We start from the raw sequence: 18,089 nt of genomic DNA on the forward strand, positions 1-18,089 counted from the left end.
CCACAGTTTATCATAACAAAGGAAGGGTGGAGCGGAATAACTGGCGTACTGAGAACGTCCCCTTAAGGACAAAGCTTTAGTAACACTGGTGCACTGGGACACTACCATATAGCAGCATTTGAAAGCAGAAAGCCATCACTTCCTAAATGTATTTTGGCAAGGACTTGCACTAGTCTTTTTGATATAAAATTTTCATTTGTAATGACTCTGTGATTTGTCTCTAAGACCACTGCATCCCCTGCATCCCTGACTTGTCTGCATTGGGATTACTAAGAGAAGGGTCACAAATTAGGGTAGTCTCACATCTGTGCAGCATTTAAAGTCACCGGACACTTGGCTTCGATTGCCTGCACACACCTGGCTCAGCATCACTCACACGATCTGTCCTCCCAGGGCCACCTCTTACTATGCCCCTCTGCACCTTGCACACTCACACACGCGACAGTGCGGCTACAAACCAGACCTGCCCAGAAGCTCAAAGCTAGAGCCCAGCTCCACCTGCATCTTCCCGCAGAGAACGTAGTGCCCCCAGCCATGCCACTTCTTGGGGAATGAGTTGGTGAGAAACTTCATCTCTGAGGACAAAGGACATGCTGGGTTTCACAGGAATCAGGGAAAACACTACACACGGTTTTTCAATTTACAGTCTTATCTGCCTGTGTACTTTAATACAAACTTCGAGGGGGAGACAAGATGCTACCCTATCACCATTGCAGTAGGGAACTTAAATGTGACTTCAGGGTTTCAGGCTCTTCATAGCCAGCCTGCTGAGTTTATAAAGTTTTCTTTAATTAAAAAATAGCCCTGAAACTGCAGCTTGAAGCCTTACAGTCAGAATGCATTTGCTCCTCCTTCAGTCCTTACCCCAGTAGCAGAGCTTTAGCATAGCAGACAGAACACTTTTGTGAATACCACATTTGCTAGCAGAGGCAAGTTTAGTTCAGCAAGCCCTAAACCACAGCAAGAGCAGAGATCAGTTTGTCCCCCTGCAGCATCACCTTTAAATAATAAATTTATTTTTATCATCTAAAAAAAACTTACTTTAACTGAAGCCAGTTGAGACCTCTTCATCCTACAGAGGGTAAGTAGAAGCCTTTTACTTCAGCTCAGCAGCACTCACAGAACATCCAATACCTAACAAGTCGCAATGAATCCCAACAGGTCTGAACCCAATTTTCTTAACAACTCATTCAACCCTATCACAGCTGGTAATCACAGTTTTGGTGATAGGGCTGGGCTGGGCTTTGCTTTTCTGCCTTTTTCCAAAGCGGTCCTGGTGAATGTGCCTTGGTCTGTATCTTCTGAAGAGTCTGCGCTGCTGAGAAAAGCCTACAGAAGATCTTTCTGCTGCTAGAGCTCTGACCCCAAAGAGCCCACTTGAAGAATTAGGTATGTAAAGGCTAGATCAGGAGTGCTGGGCTGCAGTGCTACAATGCTCCAGGGTAGCTGCTTTCCCCCGCAGTGCATGTGAGAAGGCAAAGCATCCAAGAACCAGCCATTACACCAGGCTGCCTGCCTTGGGCAAGAGGAAGCACTAAAGACAAGACTATTTCCTAAACCCTGCTCCTCTTTGAGGTTATCTGAGGTGCCTGTTAGGAGTACTCCTCTTCAGCAGTCAGAGTCTTGAACCCAGTCCTCAAATAACCTTCTAAACCAGCTACAGGAGGATTTTCATTCACTAGCTCTATCCGTGCCAGGTGGGAGAGGTTAGTTCATTGCCAGCATACCAGGGGATCCAAGGTCTCCTAATATAGGAGAGGGCACTGACCGTGCAAAAGCTCAGGTGGGGAGGGTCCTAGCAGTGCCTTTCTACTCTCACTTGAAAGTGTGCTTGAATATTCCCCAGTAATTAAGTAAGCTTATGACGCTTATAATATTCCCTAAGGGAAGAAAGTGTGCTGAGGCCTTGATCCACTGGATTTTTTAAATTTTCTTGTAGGGGTTTCGATCTATCTCCCCCTTCCCTGCACTGTGTCCTTAGAACAAAACTGCAGATATTCTTTTTCTCCAACCTAAGTAATAATTGGGCAAACAGTGGCAGTCAGAAGGAACAAGGTCGGAGACTGAGGGTGCCAGCAATGGGGGCTTGTACGACTTTAGGACACTTTCGGAAATCACCGATCCTGTCATATATCAGAGCCTGTTTCAGTGAGACCTCCTCCCTCTCCTGTGCTTTGCACAGGGCCAAATGTGGCACCAAACCTGCCTTGAGACTACAGGTTCATCATGTCCCCAGCTAGGAGAGGGTGGGCAAACACCCACTGGTAGCACCAACCAGTTGGTAGGAACCTGCTGCACCTCAGACGTGAGCAGGCTGCCAACCCACTCAGCTCCACCAGGAGTGAAGCACTCCTGAGCGCGCCTCAGTGCGATCCTGCAGGATGGTACAGGCAGTGCCACGGCCAGGGAGCGGCCAAACGGGTGGCCTGATAATCTGCAACTTTTAGCTGCACATCCAGAGGGCTAGTTAGGTACCTGCATCCTAAGCAGTTCCATTCATTGGACCTCAAAGATCCCATTCCCTCCCCCAGGCACCGGAGTTTCTCTCACTGAGGGTATGTTTTGCTGCACCTGCGTTTCTGCCAACTGGTGTGAAGTCGCTCCGTGCTGACTGTGCCCTGCATCAGATGGTCCCATCCAGGTGCACTCCCTGGCTGTTAGGTTTGAGACTGGTGGCACATAGAAGCAATTATGTATCTCTCTGTAAAAGAAACTTTTAAGTATGACCTAACGTAAGTGCTCACCTGTAGGGAAGGCTGCACAGCTGAACATGCCAAATACAAAGAAGCAAAACAGACACCAAACACCTGCTTCACTTATGGGTCTCCTTCTTCAGCTTGCTTCTGAGGTTCTCAAACCTCTGTGTTATGGGGAGCCTGCACATCCATCCAGAAGCTGAAATACCTAGCAGTGAAGTAAGGCAGTAGCAAAAGATAGAGCTAACACTTTCCAAAAGATCAAGTAGTGAGGCCAAAAGAAATTAACGCATCAGAAGTGGGGCTTTGAGCCTAGAAATGTAATCAAAGCCTGGGGAAGTTCGGCAAATGTTTGGGTCAGCAGTGCCAGCGCAGAGCAAAGCTACAAACTCCTTGAGCATCTGAGCTAAGTGCCAGGCACTGCCAAACTGAACTGACAACCTGTCTGCTGAGCAGCTCAGGAGTTACCAACTCATTCCTCCAGAGGAGACGCTTAGAATGGAGTGCCCTGAAGTAGCTCTTTCTTCACCATAAAACCATCTGGTCAAAAATCTAGCATGCATCAAGATTTCTACTTCACCTTAATGTCTATGTGCATCAATCCTCTATAAAATCACTGAGACAGCTCTTACACCACCATGTTACTGAGAGAGAATCAAAGAGCTGGGAGCGCTCAGGATGAGAAGAGCTGCAAGGTTCACACTCCCTAAGTATCAGTACATAAATGACAGTATATGCATTATTGTATTTCTTTAATAACATAAATATACAATGAAGATTTCCACCAAGAAGCCATATTTTTATTTATTTAGGAAACAAGTAAGTTGAATTCTGCTGGAGTTTCTCCATACAATGGATACTCCAGGAGTCAATAGTGCACAGATTTCTTGGAATTGCCACTTTCAGAGCAAATGAACTTGGCCTCAAAAGCCAGTTTCAAGACAACTCTCTCACAGACGCAAGGTATTGGCTGTGAAACAGAACATGAGACATGAGGCATCGCGTGACATCAGGTAGCACATTTCTGTTTATTTGCCTTTCTTCAAGAACCCTAACTCACCATTAGGCAAAGGAGTGCATACAAGATGTACAAGAAAAAGATTAGAAGAGACTTCTTTACCACTGTATTCTGTGGCATGAAGGCCCACAGTCTCTGGGTTTTTTTCATTTTTTAAAAGGATATGATTTTACTCTGGCTGCGGTGTTACAGTTCAGAGAACAACCTGCTGTCAACAGGAAACCTCTTGAGAAAATTAAAAGTGAACACGGCTATTTGCTAGGCTGTTTTCCTGAACAAACACTGCCAGCTGCACTAACAGCATTTTACCAGACACTTGTCAGCTTGTGAACGCCTAAGTTTATAAAGACAATAGGAAATCTGACTGCAGAGTGACAGGGAAAGGGAGAAGTGGTTGGAGTTTCTTCCCACTTGCAGCAGATTCCCAGCTGCTATAAACTTGCGTTTGTGTACTTCAGTACAGCTGTGATGACCTACAACAGAGGTTCTGCCCTAGACATACATAGCTTGCCCACAGTCTCAGTGCGTTAGTAACTTTCATATATAATGTTAAAACTCAAGGTTTGTCTCCCAACGTCCTTCACATGATGCTCTGTCTGTTCACATCCACATTGTATGTTGATGAATTGGAACAGCCTCGGCCAAAATCAATAAAAATACCTTCAGAATCAGAGTCGATCGACTCCAAAATCTGATCCACTATGTTCTCAGGGCTGGAAGAGGGAACTGGAATCAAGGAAGGGTCCCTGTCCAGCTCAAAAGACCTATGTGGGTCATCCATTGCGTGGAAGAGTCCTTTCTGTTGCTCAACTGTACTGAGTTTGCTAGAGCATTGCACTGACCCAGTGCTGGGCCTCTCCTGGTCTCCTGACAGTGAGCTTTTTGTGGCTGTCATGGAGCTCTTGGAACCGTTGTCCATGATGGTGGTGAGGTTGGAGTACCCCTGGAGCTCCAGGCAGGAGGTCATTTCTGAAACAGAGTGCCTTCGGATGCCTGTTCCATTGGCAGCCATGCCCTCGGTTTCATACTCGGCCACTGGCGTCAGCAGTGGATTGTTGTAGCTTTTTGATCGCACCACGGGGTTCTTGGCAAGGATGTCACCTGATTTTGAACGCCTGAAGAATCGCTTCTCTGTAAATAGAGAAAAATCCAGAGTAATGTCTACAAACTCACCTATTTTCATACAACTAATAATTACGAGTGTTTAAAAGAAAAGTCAAGGCCTGAATATTCATGAGCTTCTCTTGAATAACAGAAACTTCTATAAAAGAACACATTTTACTGGTTTTGTAGATCCGTAGACCTCAGACTTCCTAGATTTCTTTAGCATACTGAAACCCCCAAACCTATCTTTACAAGTAATAGCTGAGATTCCCTTATATTCAAACAACTTCAGCAGCTGGAGTAAAACAGTAAATATTTTGGAAGACCTGACACAATTGCAAATACTCTCTTTAGACAGGAATGGAAAGTGCAGTTCTGTTCTTGATCAGGCTATAAAGGTCATCACTAATTTCTAGTAGTTCAAATTTAAATTTTCCACCCACCCTGGGAAAATCGGGTCTCTTCAGATTTGGGGCACAAGGATTAAGACAGGCAGTCTTACTAATAATTTGGGGAAAACTCAGATGCAAAGCATCGTTCAGAGACCACACAAGGAGAAAACCCCAAGAGTGTTTGGAAACATGAACTGGAAGGTAGTGCCCACAGCGACCTTTTTGGGGAACAAACCTGCGCTCAGTCCGGCCGGGATTGCTGGCCGTTAGCCAAGCGGGCTCCTTCCAAGGAACGAGCAGCAGGTGGCAGCAAGTCAGCACGGAGACCCGCCACCAGCGGCCTGGGGCTGGCGCGCTCGCCCGCAGCTACAGCAAAGTCATCATCATGCAAACTTTCTGCAGACCTCAGTGCTTCAGACGCATTTGTGCTTGAAAAATAAGTGGTGTGATTAATAGGTCTCACTTCTGAAGCTTTCTCCCTCCTACGTTCACTTTGCCATCCCCATGAAAGGGGCACGGCTGGAGAAGGGAATCAAATTATGCTCTGGAAGTCAACCGTAGCCACTGCATATAAATTCTCTGCTTTAAATCAGGATGCTGGTATATGTTTGTTCCTCTGCAAATCACACAATATCCTTTACAAATGCCTGTCTCTTCTAAAATTATACTTAGGTATAATTATGTGCTTACCTGAACACAAATTCCAATCATATATACCAAGAAAGCCAGTTTCTGTACTTAAGATTGTATTTTGCACTTATGTCTGCCTCAGTAATTAAATCAACTGAGCCAAGTCCACTTTCAGCCTTTTTCTTTGTTAGGGAGTTTGACCCGGCAAACAGAGAAGGTTCCTTGGGCTGTCCTGCCGCAGGAACTCTGGCTTTTTGGTCACACCAAGGCTTGGCCAGAAAGGAAGGCTGGGTGTGCTAGCCTGACTGGGAAGAAAAGTCAGTGGCCACACCAGTCCCAAGGACCGTATGTCACAGCTTCAAATCACGCTACCAAAATAGCTGGACAGAACTAGTTGCAGTAGCTTAAAAGCAGCAGAGACTTATGCACTCAGCTCCTTTGGATACAGGTTCACTGACTACAGTAAGACCTATTCAGGGGTACTGCTACAGATCTACACCCCAGCGCCCAGTCCGCCAAAACCTTCCTATCTTCTGCAGTCCTATAATACAACAAGACTGCAATTTATTTTCTAACAATATTTGGGTACATTTTCTCTGTCCTGACATACAAAAGCTTGTATTCAGAAAATGACAATTTGGGGCGCCATTTAAATGCTTGTGGCCTTTTAATGGCAAGCAATGAAAACAAAGTAGTAATCCTGAACCATTTTCCATAAACAGCTGGCCTCTATTTATTTATGTAAAACTGATTTGTTTCTTAAACACTTACTGCAATACAACCATTTTTCCATTCAGCTTCAAGGGGAAATCAACTACCTTACTGACCATTTCTGACAAGCAAACAAATTAAATTGCATAGAAAACATACAATTTAATGTATTTCCCTGTTTTCTCTGTTCAAACAGGCCATCACAGTATTTACATTAAAATACTCACATACTATCACATTTCCTTTTTAACTTATGCTGGTAGCATCCCCCTTGCATTTTCAACAGACTGAATTACTGTGTGGGATATTCAAAAGACCTTCATCTTGGCCAAATCTTACCTTCACAGAAGTCACTGAATGCTTCAGAGCTCAAAGAATCATAGAAAATAAGATGGAAAGGACTCAAGCAGGTCGGTCACTCAGCTCTGTTACCAGGCAGGACCATGTTTACCCACCTTGCTCCTTCTGATGCTTATCTACGTAACATGTATATAGGATCTCTAGCAGTAAAGATTGAACAGCCTCCAGGGGTGGTTCATGTGACATTAGAGATTTTTCCTTCTGTGCAATCTGAATTTCCCCTGCTACGTGTGGTCCACTCTATTCTTCTTATCTCCAGACGGAAGGAGAACAGCTTTTTACCTTCCACTCTACAGAAAGCTTTTACATGTTTGAAGGCTTACCCATTTGCCTTCTCTAAGACAAATTCCTACTCACTTCCCTGCTTTGAACAGCCTTGTATGATCTTTGTGTGCTAATGAACAGACACTATGCAGCACTCTACAAATGGCTTCCGTCCATAAAACATCCTGTGTTAAAGCTCTCTCATTAAAAGGTAGAACGGAAATGCTAAACACACTCTAGATTCACAGACTTTTTTTATTAATGAGCACTGTTATGACGATCTGTTTTCGTCTTCCACCACTGGCAAGTTGCACTACGATTTTGCAGACTCAAAGAGCATGGCCTTAGAAAAGGAGCCTGGCCACACTGCATTAGTACTGGTAGTCTCCTCTCGTGTGGGCCCTGGCCTGTGTGGACCACGGTTTTGGTGAAGCCCTCTGTGCTGTGTCAAACTGAGCCTCTGTTATTCTTACCCAAGATACAGGAAGAGTGTGTGAAGGGTCCGTCACTGGAATACAGGCCATATGTGCCCAAGTAAGGAGAAACGACTTTCTGGATCAGGGATTCCAGTTTCAAATAATCTTCAGTCACACCTTTTGACTCGTGAACCCCCTGAAAGAGAGAAAATACCCAAGATGAGCACTTTCCCCTCCAACCAGAAGCTTTCCTTGCTCGCTGGGGCAAGCAGAGAGGCAGCAAGCATTTTCACTAAATTATATAGCAAAGGTACACTGTCATGCAATTCTGGTTTGTAACGAGAGCTGATTCCTCTCACTGTAAAGCCAAGAGATGGGAGTTGAACCAGAGAGAGTCACCATGCAGGCACTGCACAAACGCTCAGAAAGAGGCAGTAGCTACTTCCAGGACGTTTAAATCCGGAAAGGTGCACCCTGCTTAGTGCAAAGGCACTCAGGGAGGATGGAAAATGTGGTCTGTGAAGATGAATTAAAAACATCCCTGGACTTTTTGTTAGTGCAATCTTATACTGACTGCCTAAACTACTGCCGAGTGATGCACCAGCGGCTGGTACCACAGGGTGTCACTGCCATCTAAGCAATACCAACAGGGTTAAGAAAACGGTGAAACGACTCGGATATCTTTCTTCCAGGATACTTTCAACAAGAAATATGTATAGTGAGGAGGTTTGTATCTCCTTCCTCACTCCCTCCCCAGCACCTGCTACTATCCAGGCAATAGTCACATTATAACTAGCACAGCAAGATTCACCTATAGGCAAAATCTTTTGCCCTTAGCTGTTATCTCTGCACTTCCACCCACAAATGGGTTTATAAGGCTGCAGGGGTGGCAGCAAACCCTGTGAGGCTGTAGTCTCCCTTCCACTTGCAGCTGCAGTGTGCATGCTCCTGCATTGTCTGAGCAGAGCCCTGTATACTCGTGTAAGATTCCTCTTGCAACCCGAAGTAAATTCACATTTTAGTGTGTTGCTACGTGGCCATATGTTTGACATAGCTTGTTGCAGAATTAAGATCCTAAATTTCATACTCAGCAAGAAGTTTGCTTGAATTTAGCCGAATTCCAGATTTCATAATATGTCCCTGAATTACTGTAAAAAGAAACATGTTGGGATGAAAGCCTCCGGAGAGCAATATGCAGATCAAGTGAGTAAAACTGCAACACTTCCTTCAGTATGTGAAAGGATGCTGATGTTCAGGATGTATTCGCTGCTCAGTATGATTCACCAGCCAGTGTCTATGGGCGGCTATAAGCCTGCAGTTTGTTTGTGAATGGCTTACTTCACCTCTTGGCTGCTGCGCTGCCTGAATGCCGCCTGCTGTTACTTGATAAAAGTTTATGAATGGAAAATAAATAATGGCCAATAGAGAACAGATAGAATTTGGATTCCAGTTCAGTGCATTTTAAATAATGAATAACAATCTTTGCAGATGTGCAATGCCCTGTAAAACTCTGGGAGAGTCACAAATACAAACATGAACATAAGGGCATATGCAGTGAATCTGAAAGCCTGCAAACATGGAAGTAACAGCAGAATGACCCCATAGCTAATCAACCAATGTTAGCCAGAAAAAAATAACATTGGAGTAATTCTGAAGACTTAGTGAAGGTGCAGGCATTATTTCCAAGTCACTGTTAGAATATCAGATACCTCTGCATCAGAGAAAACATTTCAAGTAACCGGAGTAAGGGTCTCAATTTTTGTTATGTTGAGATCTGCTCCAGGGTTTCCCCTCCTATCTTGCTGGGATTTAGCCAAGATTTTTTCAGTCCTCAGAAGGGCAATACGCCTGCTACCTTACTACATATTCATGATGGCATCAAGTTCATAATCCACTGATGAAGGCCAGACCGTTAGGCCATCCACTACAGGCTCCCACACCAATTACCTCCAGAACTGGTGTCCTAAACATGATACATAATCCTAGTGGCAAAAATCAGTGATATTTAGCATTGCTCATGCCCAGACTTCGCAGTAAGGCTTTATTTACTTTTTTGCCATTTGAAGTATTTTTGATACTTGTGAAAGAGGGTAGCTAACTATCAGCTGCAGAGAACGAAACCCAGTAATTCACTAGTACATGCTGCCCACAAAACAGCAGAACTGCGACACTGAGTGATAGAAGTGTCCTTGCTCACTGGCATCTTAACACTGATTTCCTATTGGCTTTACATGCCTAAAAAGTTATTTTGACTTCCCTCCTAGTAGTAAATTATCTGTTCTGCTATACACTCCTTCTTCCTTGATGAACACCTCAAAAGCCCGAGCTGTATTCTGCATTGATGGCTGCTCTGGCAGGGCCACCAAGAGGCTTCCAGCAGCTCTGTTGGGTTGCGGTAGGCTCCTGGGATTAGCTGAGGGGATGAAGACTCGACTCACAAGCTCCAGATGCTTCGGCACCCCTCTATCACAGGGCTGGGGAGCAGCTGTGCTGGGACACAGATGCACCTTGTCCCCACCGCTGCTGCCCTGCAGCTCCTGTGCCTGGAGAGGTCATCAGCTCACTGCTGCTAAGAAACACCCTCTTCTCTCAAAATCACAACTCCTTAACCACTTGCATCAGCTTCCTCTTCAGACTTGCCCTCAACCTTCACTCCTGCTCTCCCAAGAGCAGGGCTAATCTCCATCCCCGTTCAGCCTCTTTTGGTTCTCACCTCTGAAGAGGCCACAAAGTACCACCTTTACAATGTAAACCCACCCAGTATTAACACAGCCTGCCATCAGTCTTATTCTTCAGCTCTGCAATCATCTACAGGATACTTTTCAAAACATACTGAAAAGTCATAAAACATCTGGCGCCTGCTGGAGCCATGGTGACTTCTCTTCTGCTCTGCACCTTGGCACAAATGTGCTGTATCCACCTGCGACATCCTTCCTGCACTGGCCATTGTTCCAGGCCTTCCTGCAGGTGCCTGACGGGATAGTTCCCTTAAACCGTTTTCTCGGTGTGGGGCTTCTGTGAGAAGGAGCATAACAGCCTGCGGACTTGTAAAAGAATGTTTTTCCTGCATTTCTTTCCACTGGAGCAGGGAGGGGGGAGTGACTGAGCAGCCGCATGGTACTTGGTTGCTGCATGGGGTTAAACCACGATAGTTATTCAGTGACAAACATCCTCCGGGCCTCTGTTTAACCACATACAAGTACATCCCAATATTCAGCAAGGACCATCTCAGCTCTCCAAACCTAAACTTCCCATATGACCTAAACAACACCATCACTTATTTAGAAATTATCCCAGCCCAATTGGCCCCGAGGAGTGTCTGCAGGCTCAGAGCAAGCTGGGGCCACCTTCCACCTGGCCCTGCAGTTACTGTGTGCTGCTCATGAAGCCAATGGCCGTGACCCAGAGCCAGCTGGTCCTTGCTGCTGATGTGCAGCCCCTGCTCCTCTTCATGAGCTTTTAAGATCATGGCCCATGAAGAAGGTAAGCGCAGGTTCATATGTCAGCCCACAACAGGTTAGCTGAGATATACCAAAGGTAGTGACGGGGCAGGGCTGCCCCACATCCCTACCGAGAAAGTAGTGCTTCCCAGTTCTGCAATTCATCCAATATCAGTTCTTTAGTGAACCCCAGGCGTGGCTGGTGCTGCCCTTGGGGCAGATGAAGGGCAGCCAGACGGGGGCTGAGGGGGGCTTGCTGTGGCACCGGCGCCTCTGAGCCAGCTGGTACCAGGGAACGGCAAGCCCACAGCAACAGGGGCAGCAGCACCTAGCAGATCCTATGGCTGGGGGGGGGGGGGGGGGGGGGAGGGGCTGCAGAATCCCAGCTCTTACTGCCTCACTGGTACTAGTATCCAGCACAGCTGGGTTAGGGAAGGGTCTGAAACAGTGACTGACCTACCAATTCTTATCACCACAGTGTGCAAACCTCACTTCAGAGGGCACTGTAATTCGGCACTGTAAGGGGCTGAGGGAGGCAAGGAGCCTCAAGGGGAAGGACGGACACCTCCTAAAGCAGATCAACTTTAGGAGGCCAGGGGAAGCTTCTGTTTTCCTTTAGCTACCAGCCCCAAGGGTGCATTTAAACTCTTCCCTCCACCAGAGGTTTCCACCTCATCCACTGTGCGACATGCGAAATCACTTGTTTGTGTGACACCAAATTCAGTGGGAAGCCACTTCTGGTGGAAGTTTAGGATGGAGCAAAGTATGGTTATAAATGCTTCACATATCTATACACAAATATACACAGAGATAGATATACATGTACAGACATCTATACACCTATCTACATGGATATCTATAGATACTCAAAGATATATGAAGTCCTTTTTAGATCCTTTCCCAAATTTGTAAGTGATTGTGCATATAAAGGAAAAATAGTTTTACAGTAAAGCCAACTTCGGATTCTTACCTATGTCACAATAGTTTCTGAAAAACTGTTGGCGGGACTTAAAATTCACCAATGAAATAACAAAAGGAAGTATTTTGCTGTTATTTTGGCAGCTCGTGGTTCTTCTAGTACTCACTGCTTGGGGCCTCGCTAGTTTGGTAAGTCATTGTATAGCAATAAAGAAAAAAGTGCTATCTAGCAGGCTGGTTGCTTAGCTTGCAGGAAGCTATATCGTAATTTGGAAGAAAAAAGAAAGCATGGAGCATTATCAGTAAAACAGCGATTCTACCCTTATCTTTAATGCAATATTTGCTCTGCAGACATGCAAAAACTTACTTAAAAAGATAACTGTGACCTTTCATGAACCCAATTTCATTTTAACAGGAGAGTTTCATGCTTCTCTGCAAGTGTGAGATGTGTCTATTAAAATTCTTTTCAAAGGCCTTGCCTGATCTGTTTCTCAGTTGAGGGCCAAACTGGCTCAGTATCAAATAGCTGCCAGTACCTTAGTACTTCTGGAAGAGTGTGGCTGATGGATCAAAACCTCATCTTGGTCACACTGTTTTGAAATGCAACGAGAGTCACCTCATTATCTTTGGAAGGATTATAATGTGATATTATGACAAGAGTCTGCCCTACTCTCAAGGCATGGATAATGGGGATTTGAGCCCTGGATATGTGAATACTATTGCAAATGGAAAAGTTCTGTACTCGGCACCAAGAACAGAGACGTATTTCTGCATGTTACACACTATCCAAGTCCCTTACTTCACTAACCTGTAATTAAATCACTTGGAAACAGAGAATTGTATATTATAGTTCAAAAGCATTAAAAGGACCCTATACACTACTGGTTTTGATATGTAAATCTGTAAGCACTCACAGAAGGGCCATATACCCTAAAGACCACAGGTAATTAAGGTAGCTACTTTATTAAGTTAGTGCCCCATCTGCTGAACCATGGCACCAGCTGTGCGCACGCCCTCCGTTGCTGCATTCAAGTATGTTGCTGGAACAAAACACTCCTTGTGTTTGGGAACAAAACCCCATGAGTCCAAACCATAAGTCATTCCAGCAAGAACAGATACACCAAATTGCTCAGGTTTCCATCCCTATTAATTCTGTAAGTTAACCACAAATGCCTACTGAGTTTCTAAAGGGCGCAAGGGCTTCTTAAGAAAGCACAGATGAAAGAATTAATTAATCATTTGGCACTGCAAATAAACAGGTACATTCAGAAGAAAAAAGCTGGGGGTTTTATAACTCCATGTAAGGCCACAGCCTCCTCTTCCAGTATATAGGGCTTCTCTAAGCCTTAAAGTGGTCCTAAAGCGGAGGTCACTCTAGGCAGGCATTTACAGACTTGAAGAATCCTCCTCAGTCATGACCTTAAAACCTGCCCGAGGCCAAGATTTAACCTTTTGCATGCTGTACAACCAAGATGGATTGCTTTGAAGTTTTTAATGAATGAATGTTTTAACAAAAAATAATATTAAGCCATTATCAACATTGTACCTAAGCAGGGGCTATATTTCTTGCAATGCTGCCAGAAACGTAAACTCTTATGTAGCAAACATTTGCCATAATTTTCCTTTAAAAAAAACAAAAAGTATCAAATGCCCTTCCTTTATTTTACCATGGCAATGAAATAACCACAATCACAACTATCCTGTTATATTAATTTTTAACACTCTGCTCTTCTCTTCATAGGCAGTCAACAATGATAGTGGCACACAGATGAGCAGACCTGCCATCAGTCCAACTCAGTGCAAGATGCCAGCCTGCCTGCAGCCTCTGTCTCTGTGCAACTAGGTGGTCATTGCTGCAGACCCCTTGAGGCTTCAGCTCTGCCTTTCTATTCATCACCATAACTGAAATCCTTTCGGTTTTGGTAAAAAAGCACACCTAAAATATAACTGGAGAGTATCAGCCCTTCCAAATGAATGCTCTGAAATGACCACAAACTGGGCTGCAAGCCCAGCGCACCAGGGAGGCGTTCAGGCTGTGAGTTGCAAAGGAGCCCAGAAATTAATCATCCACCTTCCACGACTTTTCACCTGGTATTGGCTACTTCACTTCCTCAGGCTCTGGTAAAAAACACAGACATGAAGCAATTCCCAAAGGCAGTCACAGCCATGAAAATCTGTTTTGGCTGCTGATGGTCTGGTATGTCTCATTAGATAGCCCAGCTAAATTAGGACACAGTTTTAGGCTTCCCATGCTCCTGTGAGCAGATGTAGGACATCCTACGGAAAAGACTTGGCTCGTGAAACCCTGGTGTGTGGCAGAAAGGCAGCTGGTTTTGTGCATGCTGGCTTTGTTTGCTTCTTGCGTCTCTCACTTCTCACTCCAAAACTGGATGCGAAGCTGCACATCTTTTTACCTGTATTGGTGAGTAAAGAGGTGGCCAAAGCTCACTTCTCAGTGGCAAAAACCGGTGGCAAATCCCCACCGTTAATAACCTGCCCAGGGAGACCCATAATGAAATCCAGCCCTAGAAGCAGCCTGCTCCTGGGCCACAGAGCAGGCTGCACCAGCTTCTGCCTCTTCGCTCTGTGAATTACAGCTTGCTAGCACAGCACTAGATAGAACAAAGATGAAATTTTCTTCTCAAGTACTCCTGGTGGGCAGAGCAGCCACCAGCAGAAGAAAAGTATATTCACCACTTCATCCAACTGACTTGAAATCTTGGGAATTGGTGGGTTACATTGACTGAAAAATGATTTATCCTAAAAATCCTGCAATGCATCGCCTTCTTAATGGCAGGCAAGGCACCAGACTGGAGAACTGAGCACATAAATCACAACAGTTGGAGACACAAGAGCTACAGCTAAAGCTGTCACGTCCTCTGGCTATCAGGTACACCTCAGGGGGATGTCTCATGCATGCCAAGAGGCTAGAAATAAACCTAGCTGCTGGGTGTTGTTTGATACCTGGCTGCTTTTTGTTGATGCTTGGCTCATGTTATTCCACTTTGGTGTCTTAGCTGGATCTCCACGTGGCCATCACTCTCATGCCTGACTCATTTTAACCCTTTGCTTCATCCCCTGGACATCTGCTGTTTTGTAATACCCCACATCCATCTTGAGTTCCTCTCTCAGGTCCCAGGCAAGCCCCCTGCCATCTGCTGAGCTCCTCTGCTGTATGAGTCTCCCTGTATTCATCTTTACCGCAGGCTGCTTTAGTTATGGCTAGACAACTGTAAGTTGCCCCAGGTAACTCCTTACTCATCTGTGTCTGAAAATAATCATAAACCACTATTAAATCACGAACTGCTTTTTAACTGACCAGCAGTAACTTAGTGTTTTGCTGAATACTTATGAAAGGGGATAGGTCCTCTACAATTTCCATTTCTAACTAATAGCACTCACCACTAATAACTTCTAGAAATGGTGGTATCACTCTGTTGCTTTTCACTTCTTTCTTTAGCACAGAGTATTTACAGGACCATTTACTTAATAAACTGTACATTAAAAGGCATCTCCACTGTGATGTACTGTTAGTGTACCCTAACAACTGGATGTAACAGTGAGAACTACTTCATGCCCACCTGCAACTGCAGATGTGCTGAAGTACACGTTGGTCATTGATTACATGATGTAGGACTCAACTTTAGCTTTAATGCTTCAGATGATCAGCATGTTTACATAATTACTGGTGCAGAACACTGCCTTCTATTTCAACGGACAAACTGTTGGATAGCTTTTAAACAAAAAATGAAATCGGATAGAATAAAATAAAATCATATTAAAATAAAACATAAATAAAATCTGTCTTCCCCCAAGTCAGGGTGGGCAAAGCAAGCAGGCCTTCTGGACCCAAGCCCAGCACCCTGCCAGGTCCCAAGGGAGGTCCAGCAAGTCTTGCTGCTTGATGTGGGAGCAGCTCTACCACAGGGGCCACCAAGCAGTAACAGCTGCGAGCTAGATCTTGGTTTACCAGCTTCTGGACTCAGGAAAGGAAGGAGTAAAAGCCAGACTTCTGCATCATTTAATGAAGTAATTTCAGCAGTTATTACTCTTGGTGACTTGATGACCCAGAAGAGCAAAGTCCTCTGCCCATGTGTCTTCTGGGACATCCTTGATGGCTGGCCTCCACCCTGGTCCACCAACAGAAAGCTGTGACCTACCACCTGCTGAAAGAGTCCTGACCTGGTGTGATGTGAAAGGAAACAAACACTGCTGGAAGCATTTACAGGGTCAGGCCCAAATGCAAAGTGAGGTCTTGGCCTCATGTACTGCCCTGTCTTAACCACACAGGAGAACAGCTAAGAAAAAGAAATGTGACTATCTTCTGCTTAAAAGCAGCAAATTCCTTGGAGGAAAGAAGAACCATTAACAACCACACTTCTTTCTTTAACTGGCAACAGGTCAGACCAGTATGACTGAAACACACGCACACAGTGGTGATAATCTCACAAATACTGGATATAATAGTTGCTCAAATACTCCCAGCGAAAACTGAAACTAAAAGTCACAAGACATACCACAAGGCAGACACAGAATAGTATCTATAGTGAAAACATAGATTACTCAGCCAGCACTGCTGGTGGAGAATTGGTAAGGGTGTGTGTGTATACTGCAGTCCACACCCTAATGACCACAGAAATGGCAAGATCTGCTTCTTATTTTAGTCAAAGAGATAGCACCAGCCTTGCTTGTAAGAGACTTGGAAACCCGTGCCCTTACAGGCCATGACTACTTGTTACCCCACTTCGGTGCCATGTAACCCCTTTCACTCACCCTATCTAGCCTTCTAAAACTTGAGCAACACAGAGCAATCCTGTTTCAGGGCATGCATGAAATCACTGGGAGGAGGAACTGGGGACAAATGGGCCACCAGTCCTTGCCGTGTGCACCACCAGTGGCACAGCACATGCACTCCCAGTTATGCTACGGGTCTGGAATAAGGTCTCCATCCCTCAATCCTCCTTTGAACAGACACATGCACATACTTAATATCATCTAATAGCTAATAATCTTATTTTTACTGATCTTGCAAATGCTCACACACAAACCTATGGCAGAGAAGTTATATGTTATGGTTTACTTGGTTGAGAAGAGGCTTTAGGAGTGGTCCCTAGGTGTGCAGAAGTTTCGTTTTCTTTACAGCACTGTGACACTTCCATTGAGCAAGCCCACACAGCCTCATGCTTTGGAGGAGACCACAGTGGCTCTTGGAGCAGCAACTGTTGCCCAAACAGTTGAAGCTGTCCTGTACACAGCTGTTCAGAGCTTCTGCTCTTACTGCACTGTGGAGCATCATCACCGTGGAGCCTCCCACTTCACATTTACTCCATCTTCAACTGACAAGCACAACACTACTGAAAACCTCAAAGATCTCCCTCTTCAATTCCCTTCAGAAACTCTCTGGGCTCCAATACAAAATCAGGAAGCCCAAACAGGTGGAGATACTGGGCTCCCTCATCCCCAGCTGTCCACCTTGTTCCTTGGGAGTCAGCCCTGCAGAATGAGACCCCCAGTATTATACAAATGGAACTACATTTGTGGAGCAGCATCTGGCCTCCATTTACACATGGAGTAAATGCAAACTTATGAGTAAACTCAAGGAGGTATATCTGATGTGACAATGGATTCTTCTCAGCCTTTGCAATCTTGACACCAAGGGTAACAGTGAAGAGAATTACCTGCTCAGTGTCAGACCAAAAGTTAACTGAATTCAACATTTTCTTGATAACAGTGATAGCAGGAGAAGTGTATAGGCAAAAAAAGGAAATAGGGCATGCTCTGTGCAGGCTTTCTTGGAGAGTATGTTGGTTCTTCTGGCAAATAGTGATGCAAAAGCTTGCTGCATGGGACTCTGCAGCAGCCCTTAAGCATAAACAATCTGTGCTAGAAATTATTTAACCAACAAGATGAAGATGGCCAATAATTGCTAGAATAACTAGTTTCCAGAATTAAAGAATCAAGCTAACTACCGAGTCCTCTGGACAGGGAAAAGGACAGATTTCTTTGGTACTTTCACTAAGTGCTTTTCTTGTGTAGTTGCAGCTTTTCTATTTAGGAGGTGAGCAAGTGCAATGCTGAACCCTTCTGCTGTCCAACAGAGAAGCACTGGACTCTTGACAACAATCATTCAGCCTAACCCT

General features: G+C 44.9%; 1 protein-coding gene across 10 annotated transcripts in view; it reads right to left on the bottom strand.

The window, feature by feature from the left end:
* Positions 1-3,431: 3,431 nt before the first annotated feature.
* PRR5 (proline rich 5) overlaps positions 3,432-18,089 on the bottom strand; it is a 94,204-nt gene continuing 79,546 nt past the window's right edge. For 9 of the 10 annotated variants that reach the window (XM_055711113.1, XM_055711108.1, XM_055711114.1 and 6 more), the window contains 2 exons: positions 7,649-7,787; positions 3,432-4,845 (listed from right to left, as the gene is read on the bottom strand). In XM_055711113.1, coding sequence (XP_055567088.1) covers positions 4,295-4,845; positions 7,649-7,787 — 690 coding nt within the window. In that variant the 3' untranslated portion in view covers positions 3,432-4,294. The remainder of the gene's footprint in view (positions 4,846-7,648; positions 7,788-18,089) is intronic. The other variant, XM_055711111.1, reaches the window with a different exon arrangement.

The sequence above is a fragment of the Falco cherrug genome, chromosome 5 (assembly GCF_023634085.1).
Source record: "Falco cherrug isolate bFalChe1 chromosome 5, bFalChe1.pri, whole genome shotgun sequence".
Taxonomy (NCBI): Eukaryota; Metazoa; Chordata; class Aves; order Falconiformes; family Falconidae; genus Falco; species Falco cherrug.